Below are 14,131 nucleotides of genomic sequence, written 5' to 3' on the forward strand. Positions count from 1 at the left end.
AGAATATAAGAGGAAGTCATACTCTTGTGTCCTAGCAATGAACAATTGGAGTATAAAAGAAAAAATACATCACGTAAAATAACACTAAAATTTTTTTAAGGGAATACTTTAGTATATAGCTTACAAAATGTTTGAGACCTACAAAAACAAACCCTTGAAATTAGAGCAGATCTAATTAATTGGCAATTATGTACTGTGTTCATGGATTAGATGACTCAGTACTGTGAAGATATCATTAAATTCTCCCCAGTCTGTTTTATGGGTTCAACATAGTTCCAGTCAAACCTAACAAGTGTTTTTTGTAGACAAGGACTAATAACAAACTGAGTGTAGAATTATATGAGAGGGCAAAGGACCTCAGAGAGCCACATGGTTCTGAAAAAAAGGGGAGCTGGAGGACTCACTGTGTGACCACTGCAGTAATCCGGGCAGAATGGCGGTGGCAGGAGAGGCACTGCGTTCTGTAGAAGGGGACAGAGCCCAGGTCCACACCCACACAGAGTCAGCTGGGTTTGCACGAAAGTGAAGGCAACTGAAGGGAGAAAGGACGGTCTTTCCAACACACAGGGCTAGAAAAACTGGATGTCCACACACAACAGAACGAACCCTGACGTTACCTTACCTCATTTTTAAAAAAATGGATCATAGATTTAAATACAAAACTGTAAAACTTCTAGAAGAAAATGTGGAAGAACTCTACAAGATTTCAGGTTTGAAAATGAATTTTGAGATAACATCAAAAGCAAAATTCATGAAAGGGGAAAAAATCATTGGATTTTATCAAAATTAAAAATTTTGCTCTCTGAAAGATTCTATTAGAACAAAAAGAAAATTTCAGGCTGGGAAAATATTTGCAAATCACATAACAAAAAGAAGTATCCAGAATGAAGAACTCTTAAAACTCTTAAAAAAACCAAATCGCCCAAATTTAAAAAATGGGCATAATGTTGTGATAACCAGTATTAGGTATTATGTAAAGACGCGTCGTATTATTAGTAGAGTATAGCAAATGAAAAGCACGTCCATCTGTCACCGCATGCCTGTTAGAGGGAATTACAAGTGGACCATACCGAGTGTGGATGGAGATGCACAGCAGCAGAAACTCATCCAGCCCTGGTGGGAGAATGCAAAGGGTGACACGTCTTTGGAAAACAGTTTGGAGTCTGTGAGGTTAAACACGCTTGCCTTGTGACCCAGCGTCCCACTCTAGGTATTTCACCAAATGAACCGTGTTGGAAGCAGCCCAGGTGCCTGCAGCAGAGGAATGGATACGCTATAGTACATTGAGACAATACCACGCAGCAAAGAAAAATGAACAGCTGAGTCTCCCAACACCACAGGCAGACCTTAAATGGATTTTGCTATGTGAAAGAAGGCAGACCCAAAAGGCTATGTGATTAAAACATGCTTCGTTTACGATTCTGGAAAAGGCAAAACAGGTATAGGAGACAGAACCCAGACTGTTTTTAACCACCACTGAACTCTGGGCAAAGGTGGCACATGAACATTTTGTTTACAAACTTCATATGGATGATTGTGACCTTGTTCCTGGCTTTAAAAATAAATGGAAACCTATCACCTGAGTGTTCTGAACTTTCTAGGGAAGCTGGCTAGCACCTTGCCGGCGTGCTCCCCGACAGTGAGTCCCACGGACTCTCTTTCTTGCAGAACCCCTCCTTCCTTGTGCTGTAGGGGACAGAGCTGCCGTGAACTGCCCCACTCCGCAGCACGCTTTTCCAACAACATTAGTTCCTAGGAAGGATGAGATCTTTCAAAAATATATGTTTATTTCCACAATTGCTTAAAACATTTTACTAAAGAAGCAATATAATTTAGCTAAAAATGTTTAAAGGGGACAACACAGTAACGTGTTTAAGGCACATGGAAAAGTTTGGCATTCAATTGTAAGAAAAAATGAACAAATTATCCCAGTAAATTCAGAATCGATTTCATCAGTCCAGATAGTTTCCTTTTTAAAATGACGTGTCCACAGCACCAGCGGCTGACCTCCGAAAAGGCAGGGCCTCAGGCCGGGCGCCCCCGTGCCGGAGGAGCCACTGCCGGGTGTACTCCCAGACCAGCAGCGCCCCGCTCACGTGCACGTTGAGCGAGCGGACGATGCCCTGCTGAGGGATTTCCACACACACGTCCAACTGCTGGATCAGGTTTGCTGGGATTCCCTCACGCTCGTTTCTGATGAAAAATGGGAAAAGGTTACTTTTCTTGTAATGAGCAGTATCTCTCTCGGGTGTTTGAATGTTACTGGAAGAGACAGAGTAACAAAATAAAATAATTGTAAATTACCAGGAAAATAAGAGGATAAGAAAGTTTATGGGTCAATTCTCTGTTCATCTGACCATCCCAAAGGGATAAAAGAAAATGAAAAGTAGAGGGCTTTCCGTGAGCGTTACAAGTCAAAGGTCAAGTGCAGGTGTAATATTAGGGGTCGTATTGGGAGTCCAGGTAAACTGAGGTTTCTGAAGCCCCATCTACCCTGGGGCTGGCAGGAGTCACTGCCGGCAGGGAACTGCGTACCCCAGCAGGAGCAGGGACTTCTCAGGAAAGCAGTACTGCGTCAGGTCGGCACTCCGGGCGGTCTGCTCCACGCCGATGACCGTGTAGCCTTCTGCTTTCTTCTGCTGCAGGTAATCCATCAGCCGCGGGGGCTTTACCTTCAGTGTTTCAAAAGAGCAGAAGGTTAAATCACTCAGCTATAGACCTGCTTGGAATAAAATCAGAGTTTTAAAAAAAGCTTTTATTAAATTGTTTAAAAGTCTTTTTAAAAAGGAAAGGACAGAAATATATACTATAAACAAGAACTCCCCCAACTTCATAAAAATTTGTGGAAATTATTCCTATATCAACAGTGACTTGAGCAGAACTCATTTTACTTAATGAAAAGAATTCTACATATTACTGATGTCTAAAAATACAACCACATGAAAGACAATAGAGGAATAGGAGGACAGAATTGGGCTGTATTTTACTTTTATTTTTGAACTTTTAAAGGCTGGAGTACTATAAATCGCTGCAAATAAACTGCTATCGGAAGATGGAGTACTACAGAGTTTGGCCAAAAAAAAAAAAAGAAAGAAAAATTTTAATCACTTTCTACCCACCTCCACTAAAGGAAGCCACTGTTCCGCTGAGACACTAAGGTGCTGGAACTGTTTGTCGTGGACACACTGAAGGTTGCCGACAACCAGCACCGAGGCCCCGAAGACCTCGCAGGTACGGCACAGACCTGCACACAACAAGCTGGAGTCACTGTCCCCAGCACAAGGCTGGGCGCATCACGTCCCGCACGTCCCCCTGGAGCACCCAAGGAGGGTTACACATGAGAGACAGACGGACATGGCAGTGCACCGCCTGGCACTTGCATGATCAAAGATTTTAGGCAAGCCCCAGAATGCTACAGTTTTACCTCCTAAATTGGTTGGCTTATCAATGAGTGAGGCCACCACAATCAGTCTACCAGTGGACTTCCCCAGCTTGGAAGCACGATCCTGAAACACTAGCGCCAGGTCTAACTCAGGGATGTTATTTTTCCATGGGATTAACTTCTTCTGAACATCAGTCCACTCGGATGGGCTGTCTGCCTCGCCTGAGTTAGAACCTGGGAAGGAAAACAATAATGTGAATAGAAACCAACCTCTCTCTCTCATATACTGTATACATTATGTATGTTTTACATACATATGTTACAGAAGTTTGAAATGATAGGATCAGGTTCATTAAGTAAAGAACTTGACTTGGATTCAGACTCAATTGCAACTTTCAAAAGTGATTTTTTAAGTTTTCGAATTCAATTTGACCAATATATTTGTAGCATCTCATTAAAAATATCAGGTACTTAGACACACTTTTTTTTTTTACATTTTATTATCTCCAAAATTGGGAAACAATTCATTGGGTGTCATAGTTTGCTAGTATTTCTTAGAGGTAATAAGATACTGTGTATCTTACAAACAATAGTGCATTAAATTAGGATTTTGTGCAGAAATATATTCCTGAAGACAACGGAAGTAGCCTTTATCCTAAATCACTTTACAAGTAGTTGGGGGCACATCTCTAAAGTAAAGGACATTTATTCTCTTCCCTAGTCCAGTGAGCATGCAGACCGTCACTACCCGTCTGGCCACACTGCCGTCTCCAGCACAGACCTCAGCCTCTCCCTGCTCCAGACTGCTGACTGAGCAGCCCAGGAGCACCTGGCTACTGGGGCTGGAACACGCACACTGAGAACTGCACCAGAGTGCTACAGGGAGGGCATGCACACCCAGAAAGGGGTCGTTAACATCTGGCGGGGAGGGGAGATGGAAAGGCCCAGGAGGCTCCCAGGAGGGGGGCAGTGGTGCACTGCTGGTGTTGCTCAGGAGCAAGTGCTGGGTGGTGGAGGTGGCCCGACTCTGGGAGAGGGCGCTGTGCGTAGTGATGATGGGAGCCAGTAAAGGACTCAGGAAGGGTGACGACAGAAGTGGTTCTGAGTTCTAGAGAAATCCCTCTTAAAAGTGACGTGGAGCTAAGTTGGGGCTGGAAAACCAGTACAAGGCTCTTGCACTGGGGCCAGGCAAAGACAGAGACAGTCCAAATTAAGTCTGCAGGAGGGGCTGCAGGAGGGGCTGCAGGAGGAGCAGCCAGATCACCATGTACTGGTGGTGGCAAGCGAGAACATAGGAAAGGAATGGCTTCTATGTGACAGGGACACTGCCAGTGGGGTGCAGAGGAGGCAAGTTTGACAGGTGAATGCAGTCTGGACGTGCTGAGTTCAAGGGACCTGTGGGGTGCCCAGCAGGCCCAGGGGAGAGGCCGGGCTGAGAAAGACCTGAAAGTAGGGGTGGCACCAGTGTGGTTTCAAGCTGTGGAGATCAAACAAGGCAACCAGGCCGGTGGAACATTCAGGAGACAGTGCTGGCAAGGGTGAGCAGACAGAGGGAACTGTGGTGCCCCGCTCTTTGCAAAAACACACAAATGGAACAGAAAGACTCCTTTAGCCTCTTCCCCATCCACTGGCAGAACTCAGCCCACGTGTCTGCACGTGCCGTCCACCCCCGTCCCTCCCAGTCTCTGCTCAGTGACTCCGTCAGGCTGGCCCCCCACACTGAGGCAAGGGCTCTTGCCAGCTGTCTTTTGCCCCACCCATCACAGGTGCTGCCCTGTTCTGGGGAGCTCCTCCCCCAAGTTTCTGCCTGAGTTGCTCTCACTCCACTTCGGTCTCAGCTCAGAGTCAGCTCCTTGCAAAGGTCGTCTTCAGCCTGGCACTAGCTCTCTGATCTGCTTTCTTTCACAACTCGTCTTACCACCTGACACTGTGTTAATGTGCTGGTTGGGGGTTGTCTCTCCTCTGGGAATGTAAGCTCCATAAGGGCAGGGCCTTGGTCTGTCTAGCACACAGGAGGCCATCCTTTGCTGAGTGAATAAATTTAAGGTATACAAGGTCTGTCCAGAAAGAGTCCAGCCATTGTTAATATAACTAACAACAACGGTCTGTGCAACATGGATGTAAGCTGGCAGCCAAGGAGAGGGGACTGGAATGCACATGAGTGAACAGTGACGACTTCACTGCACTGGTCAGTAGGGGCAGTAGACACTGCTGAGCGCGCATGTGTACCATGTGGCTGTCACATTCAAAATGCCTGCGCGAGTAGAGCAACGAAGCTGCATCACATTGTGCATTAAGCTTCAACATTCCTCCATAGAACCCATTCGGATGATTCAGGAGGCCACAGCTGTGGGCAGCTGGTGATCGGCAGCTTCATCATGAAAATGCACCTGCTTATGCATCACTTCTCATGTACTTTTTTGGTGAAACGTCAAATCACCCAGGTGACTCAGTCCCCCCAAAGCCCAAATCACACAGGTCACTCAGCCCCACTCCAGCCCAGACTTGTTGCCCTGTGACTTCTGGCTTTTCCCCAAGCCCAACTCACCTTTAAAGGGGAAGAGATTTCAGACTGTCAAGATTCAGGAAAATATGACAGAGCAGCTGATGGCAATTAGAACTGTGTGAGGTCCCAAGGTGCCTGCTCTGAAGGAGACTGAGGGGTCACTGTCCTACATACAGTGTTTTTTTTTTTATCTTGATCTTCAACAAATGTCTCTATTTTTCACATTATATGGCTGCATACCTTCCGGGCAGACCTCATATGTCTTTAAATGCATTAGAGAACCATCTAGAATATTTGATAAAACATGAGCTTTCCTGGCTCTCCTCCAGACCCTGAATTAAACAATCTAAGGTGGGACCCAACCCAAGAGTCTGCCCTTTCAACAAATGGTCTAAAGGATCTGGATTACAATTTTAGAGAAATTGTAAGGCCCAAGTGGGGGGATGAAAAGTCAGGTTGAGGAGGAAAACCAGGAGAGTGAGAAACGAGCCAGTAAATGTTACACAGTGATCTCACGTATGAGACGCAAACAGCGTTCTGATTTTCTGAAAGACATTTCCGTGACAGTTACGGGGTAGGGAGTCTGAACAAGAGCAAACTGTGACAGTGACGAGGACCTGGACTGTGGCTGCACAATTAAGAAGACCAGTTGTGATTTTAACAATGGGTGGGGACTTAATCCTTGGACTTTTTAGGCCCCTGGCTGGACAGGGGAGGAGGAGAGCAGCAGGGGAGGGACGGTCCTAGTGGGGCTGGAGGAAGGAAGGGTAACAGGTGAGCTGACGTCCAACCAGACCAGGAGGGACTCAAGTCACAGTCTCTGCTTCATTACTGAATGGAACTAGAAATGTCATAATTGGCCACTAGCTTTACATGATGAAGCAGATCAGGCTCCCTTTTGCTTTTTATGGCAAAGCCAATGGTCACCTAAAAGTTCTAGTCAAAGTCATACCACGTTTTTCCACTGTCTCTTCCCTAAGTGGAGGAGCAGAGTTCACAACATCAATGAAAACCTATTACCAACACCTGTTGTTCTGACTTTATAAACCTAAGCAAGTCCACAGTGGGAAGAGTAAAACAAAACTTCCTTTTACCTATGTCCTGCTGAGCCCAGTCACCTGGCCTCAGTTCACGGAGCCGAGTCTGGCACAGGTAGCCCTGAAGCCCAGCAGCCGGAGGAAGGTCAGTGAACCTGGTGAACTTGTCTATGGCGATCCACTCCTCCTCAACAAGGCCTGAGAGGCGTGGAAGGATGTGAAATATGGTCTGGAAAGAAAGTTGTAAAATCTAAATTTTTTCCCTTAAGAATGACGAAGAAATACGTGTTTAAAATGCAACTTATTATTACTAATGTAGTTTCCCAAACTATATCTGATGAAATTGCATACTTCCTATCTTGTAGCAACTATCTATACAATGCACTGTCTTCTCTAAGAAACTGGGGGCTTAACTTAGGAGACCCCTGAGCACAGGCAGCTCTTCCCCTCTGCTGTCCCCACGTGTGTGTAACAAACCGCTGTGCTCTCACGAAGGCAAATCGGGTTGGGAAACACTGGCCTTGATCAGCATTTGGAATGATGCTGCCTAGTGATCACCGCTTTTCCACAAGCACTCAAGTTCAAGCTCTTTTGATGTACTTGAAGTTGAAGACATTTAGCCTTTCTTGGGTTCAACTTCCTCACTTGTACAGTATGGATAAAATCAGGTTAAACCAGCACGTGAAAAAATGTGTTTGGTACACTGCACAATAAACAGTAACTACTTAGTCATCACATAAACAATCCTTACCTATGAGAACTGAAACCAAAAAAATCTCCAAAGGTGAGCAGGCACATAAGAAGCAGAAGCACAAGTAATAAGAGTTTAAAATGAAACAAATGTAGAACAACATGCAAGTCTTCACATAAGTCTAGAATGAATATGAATGAACACGGTTTTCTTCATGCAATATCTGTGTAAACTTGAGCATGATCGCTACTGGATCTTCAGGTACTAATATAGCTACACACGCATAAAAAGAATTCTTAAGCAGCATTGACTTTACTGACACCTGTAGTTGTGATTCATATCACAAATGAAGAACAAAAGAGGTACGACGTGCAAGTGAGGCCAAGGCAGGGGAAGAGGAAAGCGAGGGACTTACTCCTGTGGAGGACTGGACAGAGGGCTGACCGCACACTGGAGGGTCACTACAGACCCCTTCAGAGAGAGGCCGAACAGTGCGTTCTGGGCACTCAGGGACACAGAGCAGAGCAGGCTAAAGTACCCGAGAAACCTTAAACAATTTCTGAGATGAAGCAACAGAAAGTGCGCAGTAATAATGTTCTATGACAAGTATCTCACAATATCCAGATCTGTATTTTTTAAAGGCCAGCTTATTAGTAATCCACCAAAATAATTCACTTGTGCACAGTAGCTAAAGATACTGATACTTCCAAATTCTTTAGATAAAAAGAACGAGGTCTAGTATTTCAACTCAAAGGGAGTTAATACAATTTCTACAAATTTTAGTAATTTAGATAAGTTAATTGATTTATACGCTAGTTGTAATCGTCATTTTGATGATTCTGAAAGTACACCAGTACATTTGGTAAGTGGTGTATCATTTGCTATGCAGTTTCAGTCACCTGAGAACCTAGAAAGGCAATGAACGGAACAGTGGATCTTTTTGTTTTCTTGTGAACAGTGGGATTCATTACAGCAAAATCTCACCTGCACAAATGTTCTCACTCATTTCCTTTTAATGTCAGAACAGATTTCGTACAGAGTTAAATATTCCCCCTTCCAGTGTTTACAAGCCCGACCCTGCCTGAGAAACAGAGAGTGAAAATGACTAGCCAGTCATCATTGAAAAAGAGTGAAATGCAAGCAAGTCATCTGCATGAAGTGACACAATTAAACTTGACAGTGTTAAGGTGAAGTCTGCCAGCTAGGGGAGGATTAGGCCCATCATCACCTTCAACACCTACGGCAGGAAGGGAGTGTCAGATTAAGTGTGCAGGACAGAGTGTGTACTCAGTGGTCCGCTCACCTCCAGACAGTAATCCTCAAGTGGGTGAAATGTTGCAAAAAAGAAATGGTCTTGGATGCGTTGCCAGTTCTTCTTAGCGTTCCTAAGGATTGGAGATATGGTGTGAGGTGCAGACAAAAGGGAAAGGTCAGCTATCTGACAGAGGTGCTGCACAATTTAGAACAAATGGAAAATACTGTGAATTTTATCCTAAGGTTTGTACACCCACATCTCCACAATCAACCGACTTTAAAAACTGACGCTACGTTGGATCTTTTAAAATGGAACGCAGAAGCAGACACCTCAGAGTCCTACAGCAAATACCGATCCGACGAGCCTGTGACCCAGGGCTGCACTAAACGTGCAGGGGCCAACCCAGCAGGCTGCGCAGAGGCCTGGGCTCCAGCGAGCGTGCTGGCCAAACAGACAGCGAAGGGACAACACAGAGCAGCTACCGGGCAGACCGCCAAAGTGCTGGGGAAAGGAGTTCTGAATGGGGACGCTGTGAGAACTCTGGGCTGCGACCCTTAGGTCTCTGGCAGGAGAGCCTTTTTCAGGAGAGAAAACCGTTATGTGAAATTCTACCATGAAATTCACAACACATAGCCAAACTTATCAACTTTCATAAACCGAACAAACGTAATGTGAGCAGCTCTTGAATTCTTAACCCATCTGTCATATTTAAAAAGGCAAAAGAGGTGAGGATAAAAATACTTCAACATGCCTGGCAGGTTCCAGTTTCACTTCACGATCAATAGCCAGGAGTCCCCGGAGTGCCCAGCCCCTCACGGCTGCTGGACAGCAGGGCAGACAGCCATGCCTCCCACCTCTCCGGGTGAGGGACAGGGACCTGCCCCCTCCTTCCGCACCCGTCCTCTTTCCCTTCACTCTCAAGAGTCTCCTGCAAGAACAGCACCCCTGGGTGGGCTCCAGATCCCCACCTGGGACTCCGCTCCATGCCCCTCCTCCTGAAGTTTCCTGTCCTCCTAGCCTCTCCTCCAGCCCACAGTGCCCATCGGGAGGTAACTGAGGCCCAGGTGCACACTGGAAGAGCGGATGAAGAGGCCCCTGTGTCTGGGAGGAACGGCTTTGGGGATGGTGGGGGGCAGAGAAAGCCAGGGCGGCAGACAGGCTTGTTTCCAGGGCACCTGTCTGCCACGCTCAGCTCCCTGACACCACTAAGCTCATCAAAAATAAAACCAAGGCCCTCCTCTGACAGCATGCCCACCTCCAACTACTGTTCTTCCCACACTTCACAGAGAGATGGTTCGATAATCACCACCCAACTTGGCAGTGTTCTACTTTCCTCATCGCCCACTTGTTAAAAAAAGACAAATTATTTCAAATGTTCAAGTAAAGAAAAAAACACCGATGAACCTGTCACAGGATTTAATGAAGAAGAACAAAGGGTCCCACCTCTTTGCCTCATTTTAATTTGGTTCTGTCTCCGAAGGGCACCACTGAAATGGCCCCAGGCCCTGTGGGGCCCTTGGGCTCTCCCTCCTTCCCACAAGCCTGTGCGCCGACCCCACGCTCACCCAGCTCACAGCTCCGTTCCCACTCTCCTCCTGCCAGCCCCCAGTCCGCTCCTCACACTTTCCACGTTGCAAGCTGGGTGATGTCACTGGGCGTGAACTTCGGGGGGCTTCCCTCTTTGCTCCTCAGAAGGCCCACAAGGCCTGCCCTGCCCTCCCCCAGTCACCCTCTCTGTCACCTGGGAGCACAGCCATACTTCCCACCCCCAGGGGTCCCCAGCACTCTCTGGCCCAGAAGTCAGTCCTGCTCACCCTGCAGACTGCAGCTCACACCAAACCGGAGTCAGCAGTCTGTGCCTTCCCACCAAACCAAGACTTCCTCTGGAGGACTCTCCTTGAGTCAGACCTTTTCTTAATTGGTGTGATTATTTATCTGATGTCCATCTCCACCTGACTGAACTCCATGAAGAGACAGACCACATGTCTGCCTGCCGCTGGCCTCCAGTCCCCAGCCCGTGCCTGTCACAGAGCCGATGCTGGGGCGCTGGCTGGCCAAGAGCCGCGTCCCGCCAGGCTTGCCCACTCTGGTTGGTTGTCTGTACTGCATGGTACTGAGACCGTAAAAAGAACAGGTTGTTTCACAGAACAGTGTTTTACTGCTTAATAAAAAATATGAGCTGAGCTAATTGTTTGTAGAAAACAAAACACAGCCCTGGCTGGTGTGGCTCAGTGGATTGGGTGCCAGCCTGTGAACCAAAGGGTCGCCGGTTCGATTCCCAGTCAGGGCACATGCCTGGTTGCAGGCCAGGTCCCCATTTGGGGGTGTGTGAGAGGCAACCACACATTGATGTTTCTCTCCATTCTCTAAAAATAAATATTTTTAAAAAAATTAAAACACAGCTATGAAGAATTTTGAGCAGGATCAACAACCCACTAAGATATGGCAGTACCAAACAATAAGTGATGAATGGTCCCAGAGAGAAATACATACTGACGCACAGACCCTATCTGCACGGTAAGAATCCCCTCAAGTCCCCACTCAAAGGGAGGAATGTGTACTGTAAAAATACAATTTCACTAAAACTGTACATTAAAGTAGGATTAGGAGCAACTTCTGCAGTTTGAGTTTGGCTTATTGCATAATACACACACTATCCTGAAAAACAGTAATGTCCGAATCTACTCCCGTGAACGGCTTCAACCAAGCATTCAGAAAATGTAATAAGTAGTGATCGGTGTGTGCGCCCCCACACACCGAGACGGAAGGAGGCGTGGCAGGGCGCCTGACAGACAGCCAGAGCTCCAGGAGCCAGAACACACCTGGGAAGTCAGGAGCTGTGGGCCACGCCCCGGGAATTCCTGGTTTCGGGGACTGCCCGGCCCTGCACCGAAGGCCGAGTCCTGCAGTCTGCACGACGTGTCGGAGCAGCTCACCGTCCCTGCTCCTCACCCCTCGTCTGTAGCTTGTCCTGCCCCCACCTAACACGCCTCCCCATCTGGTCCCCTCCCGTCTACCGCATGCAACTGTATTTCAGGGTGTTTGGTGAACTGAGCCCCAAACCTGCCCTCCCTCCCCACTAATCACCACAGTGCCTCTTTTCAACAACTGTAGTGAAAGGGAAGGTGGGCCCAGATGATTACGGCTCCGTTGGGTGGGCATCGTCCCACAAAGCAAAAGGCCGACTCAATTTCCAGTCAGGACACATGCCTGGGTTGTGGGTTTGGTCCCCAGTCGGTCAGTCAGGGCGTGTATGAAAAGCAACTGAGCAATGTTTCTCTCGCATTGATGTTTCTCTGCCTCCCTCCCTCCCCTTCTCTCTATAAATAAATAAATAAAATCTTGAAAAAAAAAAACAGTAGGTGGGTAGAGGGCTACAGTGCATGGCCACGGAGGTAGCTCGGCCGTGCACCCCACGAGGCTTGGTCGTGACTCACAAGGCGGCCTGTCTGTACCGTGTGCTAACTTGCTGGTCAAGGCAAAGGCTGACGGCAACGTGCTGCTGGTTTTCCAAACACTCTTTGGTATGTCTGACCTGCTGCTTCCAGCCTCCACCCATTGGTTTCTGTAAGTCAGTGCTTCCGACCGTGCGAAGGGCGACCTGGTAGTGGACTCTTGCCGCCTGGGCCCCTGCAGTGAGAAACCTGGCACTCCCGGATGGTGACGATCAGCACTACTGACGAAGTGGAAGAGCACCACCTTGGAGGCGAGGCAGTCAGCCCAGAGACAGGACACTCGGGCCTGCATGTGCGGCGACCTCCCCTGAGAAGCGGCTTTACGGACCCGGGGTCAGGCCCACCCCCCGTGCCACCCACAGCAGTGTGTTTCAGCAGGTCGAGACGGAGCCGCCAACCATCCGAAATGTAACTGAGCTGCATCACACTGGGCCACGTCAGCTCTGCCTCATCCACATGACGTTACGATGAGCTGAGATGGGGCGCCTGTGACGAGCTGTCCCCTGTGCCACCAGGAGGACACTGCCGGCCACAGTCCCCTGCCCTGCGCCTTACCCTGCTCCGTGCACATTCTCCACTTGACTGAGGCTGGACTCGATCACAGGCATCATGGCATCTACATCATCCACCTGCCACGTCTTACACATGCCCCAGATTTTCTTCAGAGCCACCAGCGCATACAGCCGGACACTGAAGTTGTGGCTGAGGCCCCACCGGAGCACGACGCCAAGGGCCCGCTTCAGGAGGGGCTTCTGCAAAGAGAGGAGGGCAGTTCTTCACGTGGACCATTCGCCCCCGACTCACGACAGAGGACAAGGTCAGCACTGACGTCCCCACACTCACATTAGTGGGACTCCCCACCTCTTCCTGGGGGCGCACTGGCATCGCAGTCCCCAAGAGAAAACCCCCAGCACTTTGCCCGAGCTGCTGCAGTGGTGCCCCATCTCCCAGACCCGTGCAAGGCGGGCGGGCGGGGGCTTTCAGGCTGACTGCTCTGTGACCCCACCCCCAGCTTGTTTGGGCTGGAAACGTCGGATCCCCTCAGGAGCCCCGCTTTCCGTGAAGTTGGAGGCACTTCCACAGCCAGGGTCCCTCCGTGTTGGGACCCTGCACCCACAGAGCACCTCAGGGTGGCAGGGAGTAAAAGCAACGTGGGAAGCAAGGTGGGAAGAAAAGCAACAGAGTTTAAGCCTCCCCGGTCCTTTCCCGTGAGGGTGCAGCCTGGGGAGGTCACGCAGTGCCAGTCCCGGATTGTAAAATAACACAGCTCGGCTGAGAGCGAAGGGAAGGGACATGTTGATGTGGACTCGGATGGGCTCCAATGTCTAACGCACAGTCAGGCGCCCCCTCGCTGCTCCCACCAAGTGGCAGCCTACAGGGAGGTTGTACCAACAGACTGAAGACCACCATGTCGCTTTCTCTGGGGGCGGACCATGGATGTGCACAATCCTTTTTATTACCCTCCTTTCTCCAACACATCTTCAACACATCCTCGACACTTACCAAAGGCCACAGTCCCGCCAGCACGTCGAGGACGCTGCTGGGACACAGATAAACACACACACTCACACAACTATAACACATACACAACCATCCCACCTGATGAACGACTTGGACAAACGTCACCTGCAGCTGAGCAGGTCAGGCAGAGTTGGCCAGTGGGGCCCAGCTAAGAGGGGCAGCGGTGCAGAGGAGAAAATGCGCTCACTGGGCTGGCAGGGAGGGCAGGGGGGACGCCGGAGCGGCAGAGAGGATGGCAGCTTCTGAGTGACACGCTGCGCCTGAGCCCTAGTCTAGGAGGCGGA

The 14,131-nt window shown here is 48.7% G+C and overlaps 1 protein-coding gene across 6 annotated transcripts in view; it reads right to left on the minus strand.

The window, feature by feature from the left end:
* Positions 1–1,671: 1,671 nt before the first annotated feature.
* TARBP1 (TAR (HIV-1) RNA binding protein 1) overlaps positions 1,672–14,131 on the minus strand; it is a 59,515-nt gene continuing 47,055 nt past the window's right edge. For 3 of the 6 annotated variants that reach the window (XM_053667872.1, XM_053667871.1, XM_053667870.1), the window contains exons 24-30: positions 12,882–13,078; positions 8,920–9,001; positions 6,983–7,154; positions 3,425–3,616; positions 3,120–3,244; positions 2,536–2,672; positions 1,672–2,193 (exon numbers count right to left, since the gene is read on the minus strand). In XM_053667872.1, coding sequence (XP_053523847.1) covers positions 1,974–2,193; positions 2,536–2,672; positions 3,120–3,244; positions 3,425–3,616; positions 6,983–7,154; positions 8,920–9,001; positions 12,882–13,078 — 1,125 coding nt within the window. In that variant the 3' untranslated portion in view covers positions 1,672–1,973. Of the gene's footprint in view, positions 2,194–2,535; positions 2,673–3,119; positions 3,313–3,424; positions 3,617–6,982; positions 7,155–8,600; positions 8,698–8,919; positions 9,002–12,881; positions 13,079–14,131 lie in introns of those variants that run through there. The other 3 variants (XM_053667873.1, XR_008392135.1, XM_053667874.1) reach the window with 3 other exon arrangements.

This window comes from Artibeus jamaicensis, unplaced genomic scaffold (assembly GCF_021234435.1).
Source record: "Artibeus jamaicensis isolate MK-2021 breed Jamaican fruit bat unplaced genomic scaffold, CSHL_Jam_final contig_473, whole genome shotgun sequence".
NCBI lineage: Eukaryota > Metazoa > Chordata > Mammalia > Chiroptera > Phyllostomidae > Artibeus > Artibeus jamaicensis.